Source organism: Acomys russatus, chromosome 8 (genome assembly GCF_903995435.1).
Source record: "Acomys russatus chromosome 8, mAcoRus1.1, whole genome shotgun sequence".
Classification (NCBI taxonomy): Eukaryota; Metazoa; Chordata; class Mammalia; order Rodentia; family Muridae; genus Acomys; species Acomys russatus.
Window position 1 is genome coordinate 74,809,309 of NC_067144.1, and position 14,945 is coordinate 74,824,253.

The 14,945-nt window shown below is 50.2% G+C and overlaps 1 protein-coding gene across 2 annotated transcripts in view; it reads left to right on the forward strand.

Moving 5' to 3' along the window:
• The first annotated feature begins 6,457 nt into the window (after positions 1-6,457).
• The window catches only part of Igsf5 (immunoglobulin superfamily member 5), a 33,679-nt gene continuing 25,191 nt past the window's right edge, over positions 6,458-14,945 (forward strand). For both annotated transcript variants that reach the window (XM_051150309.1, XM_051150310.1), the window contains exons 1-2: positions 6,458-6,531; positions 13,343-13,660. In XM_051150309.1, coding sequence (XP_051006266.1) covers positions 6,474-6,531; positions 13,343-13,660 — 376 coding nt within the window. In that variant the 5' untranslated portion in view covers positions 6,458-6,473. The remainder of the gene's footprint in view (positions 6,532-13,342; positions 13,661-14,945) is intronic.

Sequence of the window (14,945 nt, forward strand, 5' to 3'; positions counted from 1 at the left end):
GGGTCCTCTGGAGGAGCAGCCAGTGCTGACTGCTGAGTACACATTAAAGAATTAGGGTCTGGCTACCAGGCCACTATACCTTAACATTTTAAAACACATGCATGCTGGGCTATTCCTAGTGCTTGTCATGATATGATGGCCTCAGCCACAATCTGTTTTAAAAATTTCCTCCTTTTTCAGCCAGTCACGTGGCTCAGTGGGTAAAGGGGATTCTGCTAAACCTGAGGACTTAAATTCAAGCCGTAAGACCCACATGGTAAAAACAGAGACACGGCCTTTGCAAGTTGTCTTCTGACCTACACACACACACACACACACACACACACACACACACACACACACACACACACTCAACAATAAATGTAAAAAAAATAACTTAAAAAAACTTCTACAGTAAAGGTGTATTATCTCTTTAATAAGAAAAATGATTAAAGTTTCTCATTAAAAATTCATAATGCTGAGATTATAGAGGATTTTCATTTTCTTCTTTGTGTGATGTTAAACCTAATATAAAATTGCTATTTCTGGAGACTGGAGAGGCATCTCAGTGGTTAGGGATACTTGTTGTTTTTGAAGAGTAACTGGTTGGGTTCTCAGCATCTCAATGCAGTTTGCAACCACCCATCATTCCGGGCCAGGGGATCTGGTGCCTTTTTTGGGCCTCGTTGGTTACTGCAGGCATGTAGCACACATACAAACATGTAGGGAAACCTTCATATACATAGAATAAGAAAATAAATATTTAAAAATTGATATTTCTGGAGGCGTGATAGATTTGAATATTGGCTCACTTACTTCATACCAGTGTTCATACCTATAAAATTCTCAAAAAACTAAAAACAAAAACAAAGATAAAACGATGGCTGTCTAGATATTCTAGAATGAAACATGTGTTGAGGATTTTATGTCATGTTATCAGTTAATGAGGGAAACAACACAATGTTAGAGCAGAAGCCTTTGCGAGCTCAGAAAGAAAGCTTGTCACTCACACCGCCAGACACAGTGTCCACAGCTGAGCGTGCTTGTCACTCACACCGTCAGACACAGTGTCCACAGCTGAGCGTGCTTGTCACTCACACCGTCAGACACAGTGTCCACAGCTGAGCGTGCTTGTCACTCACACCGTCAGACACAGTGTCCACAGCTGAGCGTGCTTGTCACTCACACCGTCAGACACAGTGTCCACAGCTGAGCGTGCTTGTCACTCACACCGTCAGACACAGTGTCCACAGCTGAGCGTGCTTGTCACTCACACCGTCAGACACAGTGTCCACAGCTGAGCGTGCTTGTCACTCACACTGTCAGACACAGTGTCCACAGCTGAGCGTGCTTGTCACTCATACCGTCAGACACAGTGTCCACAGCTGAGCGTGCTTGTCACTCACACCGTCAGACACAGTGTCCACAGCTGAGCGTGCTTGTCACTCACACCGTCAGACACAGTTTCCCAAAGCTGAGGGTGTCAAGAGCTATTTCTAAGAAGTCAAACAGCTTTCCCACCTTTCTTGGTCCCAAGGTTTTCACAGCTTTCCCCCCTCTGTGCCTTTTTATAGATGAATATGGAAACCAAGTGTGGCCAGACTCTCTGGAACCTTCTGTGGTTCTGTGTATGACCACTGCAGCTCTGTCTCTTTGCATTGAGGGCCTGCTGGCCTCTTCAGGTTTGACAGAATCCCAGGCCTGCTGTTGTGACATGCTACCTGATGCACTTGTTCCCTCTGCCCGAGGACTGACTGGTTGTTCCTTCAGTCCGGCTCCCTTCCCCTGACCTTCCACCATGGCCACACACACCTGAGGCGGGCCCTTGTTTCCTGGGCTTCCCAGCCTCCTTTTCCACCCTTCACTCTCCTTCACAGCCTACCTGCCATCTAATTGCCGCATGAATATGTGTTATGCAGATTCGAACTTTGTGAACTTAAAATAGCAAGTACAAAAATATCACTAGAGTTCCTCTCTGTGCTCAAACTTGGAAATGGAGAAAATCTTCCAAACACACACAATGCCTCAGGACAGCAGACCTTTGAGACATGCAGGAGTGGGGGCCTCAGTCCTGGGGGCAGCAGGAGTGGCGCCTCAGTGCAGGCTCAGTTCTCTGGGGGCAGCAGGAGTGGGCCTCAATGTAGGCTCCCTTCTGCAGGTGCAGCTGAGGAGCCCATGGGCAGCGAGTGCTCCATCTGTCCTTAGTTCTCAGACAAACGCTCTGCAGGAAAATGAGAGGACAAACGTGTTGCTAGTTAAACGGAGTAAGGCATAGTTTATTCTGAGCCAAATGTGGGTGACCCTGGCCAGGGAAACCAGATTCAGTTTTCCCTGAATGACAGGGTCCATGGTGGAAATGGCTGCCTAAACTTTTAATCACAGAACAGAAGACAGTCAGGAATCAGATGCACGTGTGGGAACATTGGTAGGCACTTTCCTGCGACACCGAAGTTACAGGTTTCAGGCCCTATCTGACACCATTCTCAGGACTTAGTTTGGTGGAAGCAGTGGCCCGCTAAGTTAGTAATTCCAAAGGCTTTTACTGGATAAGCCAAAAGGGATGCCACAGACGCAGAGATGGGTGTCGAATGGCTGAGAGGGGACTAAACGTAGCCCAAGACAAGCTGCTCCTTCATCTACCATGATCTGACTTCCCACACGCAGGAATGGTTAACCTGCCAACCAACCTGCCCTCTTCAGGGAGATGCTTTCTCTATGCACTTCAGCGCTCACTCCTAAAGGCTGTCAAGGAACAGCTCACTTACTCCTAGGGCTGTCCTGTTGGCTTGGGCGGGAACCGTTTTCACCAGGCCTTGGGCTTCTGCTAGAGGCAAGTGGATGGCCAGGCCAAGGTATTTTGGCTCAGCTTTTCAGGCTGGCAGAGCCTGTTAGATTCCAGCTGGTGGCCAAGAACACCTGGACCAGGATATGGGCAGCCTTCACCCGGAAGGACTGGGAAAAGTCTCCTGAGAAGGAAGAGTGGAGGCCCCGCCTCTGTTTCTTAGTCTGGGCCTACACTTCCTGTGTTTGGACTGGCTAATGGTTAAAAGGAGTGTCCCTGTAGCTTGGGCGCTTGCCTGCACCTCTACGTTTATAGCCTAGCCACTGACAGGGTAGGGCCACTTCTCGAGGAACTTCCTGTTACAGGGTGAGGAGTGTCCAGTCACAAGTGTTCCTGTGTTTGTGTGGAGAGCAGGCCGCAGCCAGAAGCCCTGTGTGAACAGAATGCAGAGATTTACCTGCCTGAGGTAAGGCCGGTGCGTAGTTCCCCTGTCATGGGTGTTTGTCCGTTGGGTTTCTCCCCAGTCAGGGCTCTGTGGGTGCCGAGTCAGCCATTGGTGGGATGCCCACAGGAATGCGCAGGGTGTTTGCCTTCCAACTTCCACTGGGTTGAAAATTAAACAGGGAGGCTGTTTCCAGGGGTCAAAAATCCCAGTGATTTGTCAGTGAGCGTCCGTCTTGCACAGAGCTGTTCTAGGGCTACACTAGGGCTCTGCTGGGATTCAGGGGATGGTCTCAGGACCCACAGGATGGGGAAGCAGTCTTCTCAGTCCTTGGACAAATTCGTATATGCCATCTCCCCCTGATGAGTAGCTGCACAGGGGAGCAAGGTGTTCTGTTGCCACTGGGGGTTTCCAGGGAGTAGGCCACAAAGGAGGGAGGCTCAGTGAGGAAGAGGGAGGCTCGGTGAGGAGGGACACCACAGTGAGGAGGTGGGAGGCCCGGTGAGGAGGAGGAACACCACAGTGAGGAGGAGGGACACCACAGTGAGGAGGAGGGACACCACAGTGAGGAGGTGGGAGGTCCGATGAGGAGGAGGAAGGCCCAGTGAGGAGAGGGACACCACAGTGAGGAAGCAGTCCCGAATTCTGATGCACAGAGTTGTGGGCTCCGAAGTGTAGCAGAAATGCTGGACTGGGAGAAATCCCTTTGCTCAGCTTTACTCCCGTTTGGTCCCCTGCTCCGCCTGAAACAGCCTGTTTAGACACTTTGGAGGTTCCAAGTGCAGAAATATTTTCAGCAGCTCAGAAATAAGGAGAGAGTTGTGAGAGAGCAGATTTGTGGTCTTTCTTTCAGCTACTGGGGAGATCTGTCAGGCAGATTTTCTGATTATCTTTTTCCCCCCTTGTCAGGCCAGTGCCAGTGAGGAGTAGGGTAGGAGGTTAACAAAACCGAATATGACTTATACTTTTGAAGAGATAGAAGTTTTTCCACTAAAAGTAGGTCATTCAAAGTTTTTTGCAGCAGAATAAATGAGAAGTTGAGTCTCAACCCCTACAGAGGTATTAGCTAAAGATTTCTGGCCTAGGTCCCTATTTAATTAAAGTAACGTGTGTGATTTTGGCTGTCCTGTAAATATCCCTTTTTTGATGATGCCAGTGGCTGCATATACTCTCAAGTGCTGTGTCCATACACATTGCATTCTGTTGCAGTGACCTCATTGCTGGCTCCTGGATTGTGCTGTTGGTTTGGGACAGTATGGGCAGCTGAGATAGCTGGTCTAGGGGACGCTGGCAGGTGGCACGTTCCCAGGGGCAGCTCCTTCTGGGTTAAGGAGAGTGCCCTATTGTGCAGCTGACGCACCTCACTTATCAGTGATGGAAGCATTTCCTGACGACCTTTGCCTGTCCCTCACTGCAGTTTTGATAGTGGTGAGTGGCTTTCAGTAAAGTATGCAACTTTCAGGCTGGGAACAGTGGCACACACCTGTAATCTCAGTACTTGGAGAAGGAGGCAGGAGAGTCAGGAGCTGGAAGCCAGCCTTTGCTCCACAGTGTCTCTGAGCCCAGCCTGGGCTACACAGTCCTATCTTAATAGAACAAAACAAAACAAAATCACCACCACCACCACCACCACCACCACCACACCACCACCCCCCCTCATCACCACCACCCCACCCCACCCCCACCATCACACCACTACCACCACCACCACCAACAACAACAACTTGGCTTTCAGAACTGGGCAGCTCAATTCCCCCTCTTCTCCTACTGGCCGGGCCATTCCAGGTGACCGATGGAGCAATTTCCTTGCAAACTTGTGTTAATTGAGCTTGAAAATTAGCAAATGATTTATTTGCCCCTTTGTGAGACTGGCTCTGGGCTCAGGGCTCAGCCTCAGAAGGCTGTGAATTCTGCAGTGTCTTGACTGTCAGGAGACCGCCCGAGGAGGAGGTACAGTCTCCAGTTCTGTTGAGTGCCTCAGACTCACAGCAGGACAGGACCTTAGTGCAGGCATTTAAACTCTGAGGTAGGGTGCCGGTAGTTAATGTCCTGTGTGCATGGTGAGGTTTGCAAGGCATCAGAGAGACCAAGGGTGAAGTCCACCCTCATTCTTTTTTCTGAGCTGGGGTCCCTGGGGTTGAGCTTAGGTATAAAAGGTGAGTTACAGGTCTGAATGTAAACTCTTACTCAGCATTTGTGGGATATACAGCACCTGAGAGGTGCTAGGCATTTCCTCTGCCAGTGTGGACCCTGTACTGGCTGCGGTGTTTCTGGGCCATCTGAGAAGTCAGGAGAGCAGAGTACTGGGCAAGTGTGCCCAACACTGGAGCCCTGAGGGGACCTGGCGCTGCTCAGCTTAGAGGGAGCAGCATCAGCAGGCTGTGGTACCTGCACTGAGGCCACACTAGAAGTGAGAAGCTTCCTTTGTCCTTGCTCTGCACATGAGTGGGAACGATTATGGGAAACAGGCCCTGGCCTGAGGGCAGGAGTGATGGATTTGCAGACAGCTCATGATGGTTCAGTGTACAGAGAGTCAGTGGGCCCCACAACACTGTGGGAAAACAGAAGGGAGGATGGCGAGCATGAGGGATGTCAAAGAAGCTGAGGGTGGACCCAAGGTGGGGGTCGGAAGGAGAGTGGACCCAAGGGGACCCTCTTGTGCTGCAAAGCAGCTGACAGAGCTGGCTACGCCTGCCCTGACCCCCATGAGTATGACCTCACCCTTCCCAGTCACTCTGCACAGGGCTATCTCTGTAGCTCCTCAAACATGCCCAGGAGAGTCCCACCCCAGGCCCTTTGCACTTGCTATTACTCTGCTCTTCCCACTAATGTGTGTGTGGTTGCGCCCAGAGCCTGCCTATGAAATGACAGCCAACACCTCTGCCCCACACTTGCCTGGCTAGTTGTCTCCCCACGTCTCACCACCTTCTCATCACCTCTACAACCATCAATTCACCGGCGTCACCACTGCACCTCTTGGCCAGGAACACAGAGTCAGGCTGTTGTGCTGGAGTCTTGCAACTTATAAATGGACTCCAGGTCAGATGATGCCCTTCAGGATTCTCTGAGGTGAACTGTCTGTGTGAACACAGTGATGGGGCCATCTCCAGCTTCCCACCCTTTGGTTCTGTGATGAGCCCCAAATGCATCTTTGGAGAGAGCACTGTTGTGCCTAGGATGCAATGCCCAGAAGCTGTGCAGTAGATCGCCATGGCTCCAAACATCACCTCCTCCCTTTCTTATCTTTCAGGCAAGGAAGATCATGCTGAGATGGATGGCAGTTGGAGAGATGTCCTGGCTGTGCTGGCCATCCTGGCTGGGCTAACAGGTAGGTGTAGTAGGTGGGCAGGCTGTTTGCAAACTTCAAAATCAGGGCAGGAGGAAGGATAAGCAGAAGATGCAGCAGGACAGGGTACAGGTGTTCCTCCTCAGGCACAGGCACTCCATCCAGGTGATCTTCCTCAGGCAGTCCCTGCATCTCTGTTTCATGGTCCCCTTTGGTGCCTCTGACTTCCATTGGGCTTTCCCTAGGCTTACCCCATTAGGTGTCTGAGGTTGTCACCTGGGTTGTTTCAGTTACTGAGATATCTTTCACACATGCTGGCTCAGGTGTTTCCTCTGCCTGAAAGCCTTCTTGACTCTTGTGATATCTAGGGTGGGATCTCTGAGCCTCCTATGGCCTCGCCACCAGCAGTCCTTCAGGGCATCAGGTAGGGTGGACTCCAGAGCATGCAGGGCCCATGTAGGGTGGGTTGAGCTGGGTCTCACAATCCCTAGTCTGTGCGCTTGGCTTTGGATTAATTAGGTCCTGACTCCTTGGCCACTGCTTTCTCATCGAGTGAGAACAAGGCATCTCTCTGTGTCTTATTAAGGTAACTTGAAGGTGTGGTGTACGCAGCAGAAGAGCAGAGTGAACGCAGGGACTTTGTAGGCCAAGGTGTCCTGGACGACTTGTCACAGACACTCATCCTGGTGATCAGCATGGAGACAAGAACAGGCAGTGAACAGCTCCATCTGTCCCTCCCACCCCAGATGTCCACAGTTCTACTCACTGTAGGGGCCACGCCTATTTGGGCTTCAGGAGCTTGCGTGCTCTGTTCTGGATGGGTGGATACTGAGCTTTATCAGCCTGGCTGTGACAGTGTTAACCAAGCAAAACGGAGTGAAACTAAGTCGGGAACAGCAGAATGTCAGATGGGCAGGTTTGGGAAATTCCACCTTTGGGTGTATTTGCCTGTGAAGCCTAGAAGCTCCTGGCTGAGGAGCACACAGTGAGAAGCAGCTGGGGGCCCCTTTGGACATTTCCCAGTGGAGTGGAGAGGAAAGCCAGGCCTGGGAACAGTTTCGGGACTGAGCCTGGGGCTGACAGGCCACCGTTAATCCATGGTTTAGGGATGCTTTGTGGTTACAAGGGTCCTTTAAAGACTGGAGAGAATTAGATGAACTCTGGGCTTAGTTTTCTGAATATATATGTTCAGAAATACACAAACACACATAACCATATATATGGTTATACGTATTTCTGGTTGATTATATATATATGGATATTGAGCCTTAAGTATTGGTTTGAGTCAAGATAGATCTTGTTTGAGGTTTGAGGGCTGAATATTATGGGTTAGTTTTAGAATCCCCAGGGAGAATTTATAATGGATACTGGACCCCTTACATATTTCATCTAGGAAAGGCTTGTGGCTAGTTGAGTCTCTTTGCTTACAGACTTAGCTCTGAGGAAGTGTCCACATATCCACAGGGCTCCTCCAAGCCTCTCCCTCCCCGCCTCTCCCTCCCTGCCTCTCTCCCTCCCTCTCCCTTCTTTCATCCCTTCATTGCTCCTCCCTATCTTGCCCATAGTTACATAGATCTAAGTTAGCCCATTTGCTCAGGAAATGTCCACCGAACCCCTGATATGTGCCACATAGCTGAGGCCCAGGCCCCGGAGCTCAGAGCCTAGTAGGAGAGAAAGACATCGAGTGAGAACACAAACAAAAACAAAACAAGTCACCGCTGTGACAACGGTTTTAAAGAAGCTTCTCGGTGGAGCGCCACGGCAGGAGTTCAGCATAAGCAGGGTGATCTGGGATGCTGTCCCCTAGGACAGATGACTGAGTCAGGAGCCCAGGAGCAAGTGAGACTGGATTCCAGGCTGGTCATGTGCAAAGGCTTCTGGGCCAGAAAGACTTGATAAGTTTGGTACTTTAAGAATGTCCAACTGAGGGACATTTAGGTTGTTTCCAGGTTCTGGCTATTATGAATAAGGCAGCTATGAACATGGTTGAGCATATGTCCCTGTTGTGTGGTGGAGCATTTTCTGGGTATATTCCAAGGAGTGGGATAGCTGGGTCTTGAGGAAGCCCTATTCCCATTTTTCTGAGATAGCACCAGATAGATTTCCAAAGTGGTTGTACAAGTTTGCATTCCCACCAGCAATGAAGGAGTGTTCCTCTCTCCCCACATCCTCGCCAGCATGTGGTGTCACTTGAATTTTTGATCTTAGCCATTCTGATGAGTGTAAGATGGAATCTCAGTCGGTTTGATTTGCATTTCTCTGATGACTAACGGATGTTGGGCATTTAAGTGTTTCTCAGCCATTCGATATTCCTCTGTTGAGAATTCTGTTTAGTTCTGAGCCCCATTTCTCAGTTGGGTTATTTGGTTTGGTGGTGAGTTCTTTATATATTTTGGATAGTAGTCCTTTGTCAGATGTAGGGTTGGGAAGAATGAATAAAGAAACTATGGTACATTTACACTATGGAATACTACTCAGCTATTAAAAACAAGGAAATCTCGAATTTATGGACAAATGAGTGGAACTAGAAGTGATCGTACTGAGTGAGTTCACCCAGAAGCAGAAAGACTCACATGGTATATACTCACTTATAATTGGGCACTAGCCCAAAAGGCACGTCCCACGAAAGTCTTCACTTACCAGGAGATTAGGATAGATGTGAGGACATCGCACTGGGACTCTAGGTAAAAGAAATATAGGAGATGGGGAAATAGAAGGATCCAGAGGATCCTAGAAATCTACAAGAAGAACATAATGATGGGTGGATCAGGACCCAGGGGGTCTGCTCAAACTGTTGCACTAACCAAGGACAATACAAGTAGTAAACATCGAACCCCTACTCTGATCTACCCAATGGACAGGACATTCTCCACAGTTATGTGGAGAGCAGGGACTGACTCTGACATGAACTCTGGTGCCCCATATTTGACCACCTCTCCCTTGGTGGGGAGGCCTGGTGACACTCAAAGAAAGAATAAGCAGGCTGCCAAGATGAGACTTGATAGCCTATGACCATACAGTAGGGGAGGGGACCCCCCTAGGTCATAGACCTAGGGGAGTATAATAGGGTGAAAGCGGGAGGGAAGGAACAGGAGGATACAAGTGATGGAATAACAATTGAGTTGTAATCTGAATAAAACAAATTTAAAAAAAAAAAAAAAAAAAGAATGTCCAGTGGCTCAAGGTGGAGTTGGGACAACGGGAGATGGAGAAAGATGACGTGTGGCAGAGTTTGGTGTCAGAGCACAACCCTGTGAAGGGTTCTCTGGTCTATCTGAGGTAATGAGCTGCTTAGACAGGTCTGGACATCGAGGTGGGGGTGGGACACAAGCAGCCAGCGGCTTTGAGATGCTCCCCTGGGCTGCCTGTGCAGAGATGTCTTTGGGAGCAGCTGGTGGCCCAGCAGTGACATTAGCTCTTTCGGTCCCCATCCCAGGAGCTCAGCAGGCAGGTCAGATCTGCCCAAGCGCAGGAGCTCAGCAGGCAGGTCAGATCTGCTCGGAGCGTTCCCATCCCAGGAGCTCAGCAGGCAGGTCAGATCTCCCCAGAGCGCCCCTCAGGGCTCTTTCCTTGTTCCGTTCTTCCTCCTTTGGTCCCAGCACATGACACGGGTGACTCCCATTGTCTCTCTTTCTGAGGGCCCATCACCCAGGCAGTTCTCTCCGCCCACCTCTCTCCATCCCAAACTCCTTCCCGGTCCCTTGGCCACATGTCCAGCCTGCATTTCCACTCACTATGAAGTCTGGCTAAGAGGGGAAAGTGTGAGGTCTGCACCGTAGCAGTGAAGTGGAGATGACTGGCACAGACGGTGAACCTGCTTATGTCAAGGGGATCGCTTTTTGTGTGCGTGTCTGTGTGGGCGTGCATGTGTGCGCATACATGTGGAGGTCAGAGGTCATGCTGAAGTGTCACTCACCTTATCTTCTAGAGATAGGATACCTCACATTTACCTGGAACTTGCCGTTTTGCCTGGGCTGCCTAGCCGGTGAGCCCCAGGGAGGCCTTCTGCCTCCACCTGCTCTGTGCTGGAACTACACATGTGTGCCGCCACACCCAGCTTTCTGTGTGGGTTCAGGTGTGAAACTCAAGTCCTCACAGGTGCACAGCAAGCACCATTGTCAGTTCTATAATCAGCTCAGAGGATCACGAGAGCTGCAGAGGTTGGCTAACCTTGAGTGATGTCAGGATGGGGAGTGAAAAGGGGGGGGGGTCTTGCTCAAGGTTAGAGGTGGCAGTTACAGACACACTCCCTAGGGCAACAGAGAAGCCCAGCTCTGTCTGCTGAAGGGCGGGGATCCCACAGACCTTCCAGGAGAAGAGACTCCTCCAGGACTCTTTTTTAAAAAAAATGAATTTATTCAGATTACAACCCAATTGTTATCCCATCACTTGTATCCTCCCATTCTTCCCTCCCTCCCACTTTCACCTTATTCCCCTCCCCTAGGTCTAAGACCGAGGAGGACCTCCTCCCACACTATATGGTCATAGGCTATCAAGTCTCATCTTGGTAGCCTGCTTATTCTTTCTCTGAGTGCCACCAGGCCTCCCCACCAAGGGGAGGTGGTCAAATGTGGGGCACCAGAGTTCAAGTCAGAGTTAGTCCTCCAGGACTCTTTGGGACAGCAGACACGCAAGGTTTGCTGGGTGACACCTGCAGAGCATTCAGGTGGGGAGGCCCTGCCTTCCCTCACCATCTGTCCTCTTGTGCAGCTCTGCTCTGTGGGGAAAGAGGGGAGAGGAGAAGGAGGCGAGAGCCATGGTATGTGGCTGGGTAGAGGTCTTATCTGCAAGCGTTGTCTAATGTTTGCTTGGTGTGGGTCAAGGTCACAGAGGAAGCAAGAAAGTACTGTGGCTTTGTGTCCCTTGTCAGGGGTGCAGCTGGTGGATCCAGAGGGGGCAGGGAATTGTGCTTAAGGCTGGTAGTCACCGATTTCATTGGAAGGTCAGGTGGTAGGTACAGTGCTTACCCAGCATGCAAAAGGCCCCAGGCTTGTCTCCCAGCCCCACACGTTCAGCTGTTGAGGCGCTCAGAACCTAGAGGCAGGAGGATCAGAAGTTCAAGGTCATCTCTGGCTCTATTGCAAATATAAGGCCGGCTTGGGAGACGAGAGATCCTGTCTCAAAACCAAACCAAAACTCAATGTAAAAAACAAGCAAACAAAACAAAACAAACAAACAAACAAACAAAAAGCAACAGCAGCAAAACCAGGGAGCATCAAACTCAAAAGAATTTCCCATGGCCTAGGCTTTTCCTGGCTTTATTACTACCTGTCCCCACCAACTGTGAGGCCGGGTCAGGTGCTTCCATGGACCGGCCTGTTGGCAATTCTGTAGAGCGTTCTCTTGACTAACGGTTGATGTGGGAGGACCCAGATTACTGTGCGCAGGGCAGCCTCTGGGCAGGTGGGCCCTAGTTGTGGGCAGGCTGAGCGAGCCATGGAGAGCAAGTCAGTAAACGGTGCTTCTTCATGGCCTCTGCATCAGCTCCTGCCTCCAGGTTCCTGTCTTGGCTTCCTGTGGCCGCAGATATGTGACATACACAAGGTGGAACAAACCCTTCCCACTCCAGGTTGCTTCTGGTCAGTGTTTTATCACCGCAATGGGAAACAAACAAATACAGAGTCATTTCTAGGTTTTGTTTGTTTGTTTTGAGACCTTCTGTTTGTTTTTTAGCTGAAGGTCAAGGTAGGTCTAGATCAGTGAGACTTGGCCCAGTGGCCGTGGAGAAGATCCACTTTGTGATGGGTGTTGGGAATATGTTTTCTTTCCGTCATACCCTGGGAGTGGTGGTGGTGTGCATTCACCCGCTGAGTTAGTCCAGGCGCCCTCTCGCCTTCTGGTTCTGCCTCTCCTCAGCCGCTGGATCTCCCGGCCTTTTCTCTCTGCTGGGCCCAGTGTGTGTGTGTGTGTGTGTGTGTGTGTGTGTGTGTGTGTGTGTGTGTGTGTGTGTGTGTGTGTGTGTAATCCTGCTCCACAGTACATTGTGGGTGATAAAGAGGGGTCAATGTGTGACTATATGTCACTGTTTGGCTCTTGCCTGGGGATGCTCAGGGCTCAACTCAGTTCCCTTTAGGGACTGCCTCACATTTGCCCTTCAGGGTGAGAAGAGGAGAACTGATGGTATTTGGGGGCTCCCAGTATACATGAAGGGTGAGCATTTTGGCCTGTTAAGAGTCATATGACATCAAAAGATAGCAGGAATATCCTGACTGATGGCTTGGTGCTGAGGAGAAACCAGGGCATGTGTTGTTTCAGTGCGTCTTCTGAGTGACACGAGTCAGGCAAGAGTGTGACTCAGGGTGCAAGGCCTGAACCTGGCTCTCAGTTCTACTGATGAGGCTGTAAGTCCCGACTATGGTTCCCCATCTCTGTCAGCTGGTTATAGCAATCCCTGGCCTTACTTACGCTTGCTTGAGTCTCGGTTCCTATCTTCACGTGGCACAGTGCTTCTCCGTGCGGCCCTCTACCTCAGACTCCTCTGTCTTCTCTTATAGAGACACCTGGGACTGGACGTGAGGTCTATGCTACAGCCAGGATGATTTCATGTTAGGGCCCTTGACAAAGTGTATCTGCAAATACAACCTTTTAAATGCCACATCCTGTGGCTTTGGTGACCGTGAGCATCTATGGAATTGTAGTCAAGTCAGTGGTACCCACCTAGGGGAAAAGTGGCAGGGGGCTTGCGTTGGCCATGAATGTACTGGAAGTCCTGGTCCCTGGCTTAGGACCAATAAGGCAGAGAGGCCGAGCCTTCAGATGGACACATGATAGCTGGCAAACAGAAGGTTAAATGACTGTCCTTGATTTATGTCAGCTGGTTCACTCACTGCCTGAAAAATGGATTGCTTTCCAGCTTCTGGGTCCGGTTATCAGATCATAGAAGGTCCTCAGAACGTAACAGCCCTAAGGGGTTCAGATGCTCGCTTCAACTGCACCGTGACTCATGGCTGGAAGCTCATCATGTGGGCTCTCAAAGGTGTCGTGCAGCTGAGCGTCACTTCCCAGGAGCCCATCATCACCAACAACCGCTTCACCTCTGCCAGTTACAATTCCAGCGACAGCTTCGTTTCCGAGATGATCATCCATGATGTGCAGCCGGACGACTCGGGTCCCGTGCGGTGCAGCCTGCAGAACAGCGACATCTTTGGGACTGCCTTCCTCTCGGTGCAGGGTGAGTCATCTGGAGGGGGTCACGGGCCTCCTGAGCCCACGGCTGTGCCACAATCCTTGGGGGCCTGCCTTCGTAATTCTGAACTGACGACTGCTTTCGTGTGTTCTGTGCCCTGCTTCCTTCTCTCACACGTAGTCTAGGCTCCATTGCTCTGACTGTTCTGAGACAATGCTTGCTTTTCTTATGTCGCTCTCTCCTTCCCTCCTTTCCTGTTCGACGCCCCTTCCTTGTTTGATCCTTTCTCTTCCTCCCTTCTCCCCTTTGAGATGGATTTATCACGTCTCCAGCTGATCTAATTGCTTTTCTGGAGCCATTTCCTGGCGTCCTTCCTCAGGTCACTGCAGCCCCTCGGATCTGCACAGTGGGCGGCCAGGCCCCTCCGCTGGCTTATACTTCGTTGTCTACATTATCGATGTGGACGCTTTAGTGGTCTTTTCTCTCTGAACTTCTCTGATCTATTTTTCTTCTTGCCATAGTGACTGTAGCACAGCCAAAGGTGTGTGTTCTCCAAATACGCCAGGCATTTGAGAGAAAAGGGTAGACCACTAGACTATAGTACCGTAACTTATTTTCATTTGTGAAGGTAATTTGGTGTGCTGAAGATCATTACACAAGGATGCAGATAAAAGGCTTAGATAGTCCTACCTAAATCAAGACCCCTTGACATTTTTTTTTAATTTTTAAATTAATTTATTCTTGTTACATCTCAATGGTTATCCCATCCCTTGTATCCTCCCATTCTTCCCTCCCTCCCATTTTCCCCTTATTCCCCTCCCCTATGACTGTTCCTGAGGGGGATTACCTCCCCCTGTATATGCTCATAGGGTATCAAGTCTCTTCTTGGCAACCTGCTGTCCTTCCTCTGAGTGCCACCCGGTCTCCCCCTCCAGGGGACATGGTCAAATGTGAGGCACCAGAGTACGTGAGAAAGTCATATCCCACTCTCCACTCAACTGTGGAGAATGTTCTGACCATTGGCTAGATCTGGGTAGGGGTTTAAAGTTTACCGCCTGTATTGTCCTTGGCTGGTGCCTTATTTGGGCCCAGGGGTCCTGCCCCTTGACATTTTTTAAAGTGAGTTTGTACATTATTGATAGAGGCTATGACTAGTGGGTTACAATTTCCCATCCATTTTCTTTTTTGTGTGGTGTTGGGCACCAAATCCAGGGCCTTGTGGTCTCTACCCAGGGCCCTTGCGCTCAGATCTCTACAGTTTTGAAATGACAGCATTTCTCGTGAAAACGAGTTCTGTCTTTGAGATTATTCCTTATATATACTTTTTCCT